This window comes from Pithys albifrons, chromosome 23 (assembly GCF_047495875.1).
Source record: "Pithys albifrons albifrons isolate INPA30051 chromosome 23, PitAlb_v1, whole genome shotgun sequence".
Lineage (NCBI taxonomy): Eukaryota > Metazoa > Chordata > Aves > Passeriformes > Thamnophilidae > Pithys > Pithys albifrons.
Window position 1 is genome coordinate 231261 of NC_092480.1, and position 6000 is coordinate 237260.

At 52.2% G+C, this 6000-nt stretch overlaps 1 protein-coding gene across 1 annotated transcript in view; it reads right to left on the minus strand.

Annotated features, from left to right (window-relative positions):
* The window catches only part of UBASH3B (ubiquitin associated and SH3 domain containing B), a 59585-nt gene extending 58602 nt beyond the window's left edge, over positions 1–983 (minus strand). The window contains exon 1 of the mRNA XM_071576282.1: positions 622–983. Within this exon, the coding sequence (XP_071432383.1) occupies positions 622–749 (128 nt within the window). The 5' untranslated portion in view covers positions 750–983. The remainder of the gene's footprint in view (positions 1–621) is intronic.
* Positions 984–6000: the final 5017 nt, after the last annotated feature.

Sequence of the window (6000 nt, forward strand, 5' to 3'; positions counted from 1 at the left end):
GACGGGACCTGCCCCTCCCTGGCACCTCGGATGCGACGCGGTGCATCCCCGGGCTCGTTCGGCATCCCCGTTCGCTCCGGGAGCGCATCCCCCTGCTCCGGGAAGCATTCCCCGCTGCCCCGGCCGCTCCAAGAAGGCATCCCCAGGCCGCTCCGGGAGTGCATTTCCCGCTGCCCGGCAGAGCATCGTCCCGCTGGCCCGGCTGCCCCGGCAGTGCATCCGCTGGCTCCGGGAGCGCATCCCTGCGCTGCCCGCAGGGCATTCGCCGCTGCCCGGCACAGCACTCCCCGCTGCCCCGGCCGCTCCGAGAACGCATCTCCGGCCCGCTCCGGGAACGTAACCCTTTGCCGCCGGGAAAGCATTCCCTGCACTCGGGACATCATCCCGCTCTGCCTCGGCCGCTCCGGGGCCGCATCCCCCCGCTCCGGGACCGCATCCCTCCGCTCCGGGGCCGCATCCCCCCGCTCCGGGACCGCATCCCCGCCGCCTCTCGGCTGCATCCCGGCGCTCCCTCCCGCCGTCCGGGGAAGCGCCCGCCGCTTCTCTCCGCCGTAAAGCGAGAAAAGCAAAGGGGTAAAGCGGCTCCGCGGCGCGGGGGAAGGGGCCGCTCAGGCGACTTACGCCCGTGCTTTCGGGAAGCCCATGGAGAGCAGGATCTCCAGCGACGAGCCGTGTTTGATGGTGCCGGCGCGGTGCTGGCGGTTCCGCCGGGGGATGACTTTGCCGTACAGCTCCTCTCTGGCAGCCATGGCGAGCGGCGCGGGCCGGGCCGTCAGCGCGGAGCCATCGCGGGCCGCGCAGGGCCATCCACGCACCGACACGGGCACCGGCACCGGCACCGCGGGCGCGGCCCCGCCGAGCCCGGCCCGCCCACCCCGCGCCCCGCGGAGCGCCCGGAGCTGCCGCCGCCCCCGGGGATGGGGCGGCCCCGGGGATGGGGAGGTGCGGGGGATCCCGGGGATGGGGCGTGCGGGGGATCGGGCGGTGCGGGGGATCTGGGGATGGGGCGGTGCGGGGGATCGGGCGGTCCCCGGGGATGGGGCGGTGCGGGGGATCCCGTGGGATGGGGCGGTGCGGGCGGTGCGGAGGATCGGGCGGTGCGGGGGATCGGGAGGGGATGGCGCGGAGCCCCCTCGGGTGGGGTGAGGCACCAAGGACAAGAAAGCAGAGGAGAAATGAATGTTCCTTAAAGACGGTTATTTTGGGTGCGCTCCCCCCCCCCCCTTTATTGTTATTTCTATTTATTAATTTGCTTTATATTTTTTTAAAAGTTACATAGAAACTAGTTGCAATTATTTTAAAAATAAGTTCTAGGGAAGCCCCTCTGTGTGATGCTGGCCACACTGCACAGGAGGAAGAGCAAAAAGGGGCAAGTTGGGGCTTTCAGGGGCTCTGTCTCCCACTTCTAATCACAGAGTGGTTTGGGTGGAAAATCACGGAGTGGCTTGGCTTTAAAGAGACCATAAAGCCCATCCAGTTCCACCCCCTGCCATGGGCAGGGACACCTCCCACCAGCCCAAGGTGTTCCAAGCCCCATCCAGCCTGGCCTTGGGCACTCCAGGGATGGAGCAGCCACAGCTCCTTGGGCAGCCTGTGCCAGGGCCATCCTCACCAGCATCACGGGGAGGAATTCCTTCCCAATATCCCATCTAACCCCGTCCCCTTTCAGTGTGACTTGTTCTGTCACTCCAGGCCTTGTCTCTTGGAGCCCCTTTAGGCACTGGAAGGGGCTCTAAGTTCTCCCTGGCACCTTCTCTCCCCCTCAGCTCTCCCAGCCGGCTCCACCAGAGGAGTTCAGTCCTCAGAGCATCTTCATGGCCTCCTCTGGATGCACTCCAGCAACTCCTCTTGCCCCTGCTTGTGGTTAAACTGGATGGAGTTGCACCCCAAAATTTCCACCTCATCCTTGTGTTTTTGAATCCCTCTAAGCCCCCTCCAGGCCATCTCTTGGAATTCATAACCTCGGGGCATGTAAGGCAGGGGCTTACAGTGTGAGATCCATTGGGAGGGAGAGCTCTGCTCCCTTCCCACACTGCATATTCCTGTGGATGGGTGGAACAAATATCCCTGCTTTCTTCCACACTGTTTCAGTTCATTCTTCTCTGTCTTTTTTCCTGACTTTCCCTTCTTCCCACTCTTCCCTTCACTTTTAAAGACAACCAGATCCTGCTACTGATCTTCCCAGAGCAGGCCCAGCTCACAGGCTGTGGAGAAAACACTGAAATCACAACCCTGCAAGCAAATAAAACCCACTTAAGAGGCATTTTTAGAAATGGTTTGTGTTGGGGAAGGAAATCAATACTGGCAATGACTACAATCTATCACTACAGTTATTGACATTAGTGAAAATAAACAGCCCATTTCCATTTCATTGTATCAATGAAGGGGAAAAAAAATCCCCTCGCAGCTCCCTGCTCATTCTGCTCTTGTGCCAGTTGGTTTTCTGCCTCTTTATCCAAAGGCAGGATGAGAAGCAGCCCCTTGCTGCAGTCAATGGGGTCTCTGTTCCCACAAAGCCCTGCCTGAACTAAGGATACCAGGAAAATTCAGGAACCAGAAGGACATGGCACAAAACACTGCTTGTTCCTCCCTCAGTCACTTTAACTTCTCAGGTATTGTGGGTCTGTCATTTACTCCCACTGTTAACTGGCAAGGAGTTCATTAAAGTCAGTGGTAAAACCAAGGGTGTTTTGTCATGGATTTCAGCCATGAAATCAGGCTCAGGCACCCAGTCCATTCCATTTTAGCAGAGGAGGAGACTTAAGGGTTATTAATAACAATATTTGCACTGGAACATGGATTGCCAGAGCCCCCAGAAGTGTTTGCCCCCCTTGAACTCGTTCCAGCCATGCTGGGAGCACCATGAAGATACTGGACCTGGCAAAGGTGAGAATGAAAATCCCAAACTAACACCAATCTCAGACTCCCACCTTCCAGCCAGGCACTGCAGGCAGTTCCCAGGGGAATCTGATCAATGTGCAGCCAACAGAAATCTCTGAGGATTGCTGTGTTTTGACTTAAGTCACTCTGCCTAACTTGTGCATATTTTTGTGCTCCAGCTGTATTACTCAATCAGGAAATAACAATAAAAATGTAATTTTCTATGGAAGTAGCTCCCAGGCAATTTGCCCACATGGGAATCTTTTTCCTCTTGCTGTGACAGATTCACAGAATCAATTAAAAAAATCCACGTTATAGAAGTTGTATATTGAAGTTTTGTTGGTTGTATAAGTTGCTGCAACAGCTCCACTGGAAGCATCAGAGATGTTACAACAGACGAGAAGGAACAGAAATACACATACCCAGACTTTGTATAATTCCTAATCTGTAGGTGAGACTGGCTGGGAATGACTTTCCTAGGAGACCACCTCATGTCCATGTAACTTTAGTGCCTCTGTGTTTGATCTGGCTGTGCTTCTTTACATGGAAACCCTTTCACTGAGAAGCAGTTCTTTCATTCCCCTCAACAAGCAAATATGTGCCCAGAGATAAAGTTTCCTCCCACCTTTTTTTTTCTTTCTTAATTTTATTGAAAGCTGAAAATGAAAGCTGTCTGAGTGAGCAAGTAGGAAAAGGAAAGAGAGTAAAAGTAGAAAGCACATTGTAAAAAGAGCAAACGTAGAAAACTGCATTGCAGTCTCCCAAATTAACAATAATTTTAGTGAAAAAATGGAAATCTATGAAAGGATTTGGCCTGTGTGAAATCTGTGATATTCAGCTTATTTAAAACACTGTCAGATTTTCACAGAAAAACTTTCTGTTCTTTTTTCATGTGGCCTTCCTGTTACTGGCCTGATCCTGGATATTCCTGTGTGTGCTCATCATTTTCTGAGTCCAACATCTTTTGGGTGCCCAAAGTGTGCAAGTTCCTGCAATGACAGCCTTGTCTGTGCCTTCTGTGCTCCTCTACTATTTTTCTGAGTGCACTCAAAGTAGTGTCCCTTTACCTACAGGAAAATGCATTCTGAGGGGATTATTTTTATCACTTCCTTCAATGCACCACAGAATTAATTGAGGGGGGAGTGTTTAAAAATGTTGCGCTGGATAGTGAGTGGGAGTGTTGTTATAGACTTCAGTAGGAAGAGGTCATGCTCCTGAGGAATCTGAGCCAAATATATCCCTCTTTCCAGCCTGATGCTCCCTCCTTGCTGGCTTGCCAAGGGTTTGCTCTCGAACAATGGAAATACTCTGGACGAACCAGCACAACAGCAGGAAATGGAGCAGGGGGTTTGCTTTCCTCCTCTCCAGCCTCCCTCCCTTAAACAAGGACTCAGGTGCCTTCAGAAAGTCCTTGTTCCAGACTCTGCTGTTGAATTATTCCCCACTGACCGGTGGTGCTGCCCCAGGGGGAAGGAGGGAGGAGCAGGGCAGGATGCAGGGCCAGGCCAGGATGCAGAAGCTCCTCCTGGGCAGGGGCAGCAGGGGAAGGCTGGCCCTGCTCTCCCCACTCCCAGGGAGGACAGAGAGGAGCCTGCCAGAAGGCAAACATTGAGCCCAGGCTGAACAATGGAGGCAAGGTTGCTGTTTCCTAGACTTAGAGCCTGCTCTTGCAATTATTTGCATGCTCAAGCCATGTTACACACTCAGATATTCCACATGGGAACCTCAGGCCCATGGGGGAGGGAGGGCTACATCCCTTATCCATCCCTGGCAAATTCATTCTCCAACTATTTCCTTGCATGTTGAAGTGGTGTCAACACTCAGCCTTTGGGGCTGAACAGCTGAAGGGGCTAAATAATTAAAAATAAAACCGAGTTCACCCTCAGCACTTTTCCCCTCTCTCTTTTTTTTTTCAGTCTTCCGAGTTTCCAAGTGTCAGGAAATGGTGATTTATCACTGAGAAAAATGAACAGCTGCCTCACATTTGATTCAAACCAGCATGAAAATGGAGGCAAAATTATTAGTCAGAATTTTTACAAAGCTGAGACCAAAGAAACAGCAAACTACAGCCCACTGGTAACTGCTCCTGTTGGGAACTGCTGAGTTTGGTGAAAGGGAAGAACAGTATTTTTTAAACGCTAAAACACCTTTGTCCAGCTATTTTACCTGTTTGGGCTGGATAATGGGGCTGAATTGAGCATTTATTCCTGGTCCCATCCCACAGGGGTAGTTTCCTTCCTCTGCTAAGCATCCATCTGCCAAGGTACTTACATGAGCCTCCTCTTCTCTCATCACTGCAATATTTGAGTCCCTCCAGAGTTTAAATATTGCAAGAGCAGCTGGTTTATGGAGCAGGATCCTGTTCTTTGTCCAGGAGGCTGTGAAAGGACTTTCTCATCCTCCACTGTACCTACCTCACCTCAAACCTCTGCCACGGGATTTGGGCTCTGGCAGAATTATTAGGACTGCAGAGCACTCCTGAAGGACCAGGGATTTTTTATCCATCTCCAGCTTTTATTGCCTTGGGGCTGTAACTCCATTTTCTGCTGCAGATGTGGAACTGGGGGGTGGGTTCCTGCTGGGTGCAGCACCACGGGCTTCATTAGAGAGCAGCATTAGGCCATAGACATGGGAGAATTTGCTTTTCTAGCCCAGATTTTCTTCAAATTTGGAATGTTTTTTCCTCATTTAAAAAAAATCACTTTAATCACTTTCTATCACTTTTAATTTCTTTCATTTGGGCACAGAGCTGTGAAGTTGAGCAAGAATAAGAGGCAAAGTGTCCTTCAGATATTCCAAGGCAGGAGCTCACATCCAGTGCAGCTTGCTGAGCCCTCAAGTGAAAGAAAAATAAAATAACATATGTATTTTAAAATGTTTTGAGCTATTTTTGGTTAGAAGGCAACAGGGGATGATGCTGTGGGAGGATGTGAGGAAGGACTCCTGTTTTTCTTGTTGGATGTGCCTGGGAGTGGATTTACTGCTCCAGCTCTTCTCCAGAGCCCAGTTGTCTCAGCTGAGTGGGCTGTGCAGGGTGCAGAGCTCCTCAGGGCAGGGTGTGCCTGCTGGGAGGGAGGGATGGCACCTTCCCTGGGTGCAGAGCTCCTCAGGGCAGGGTGT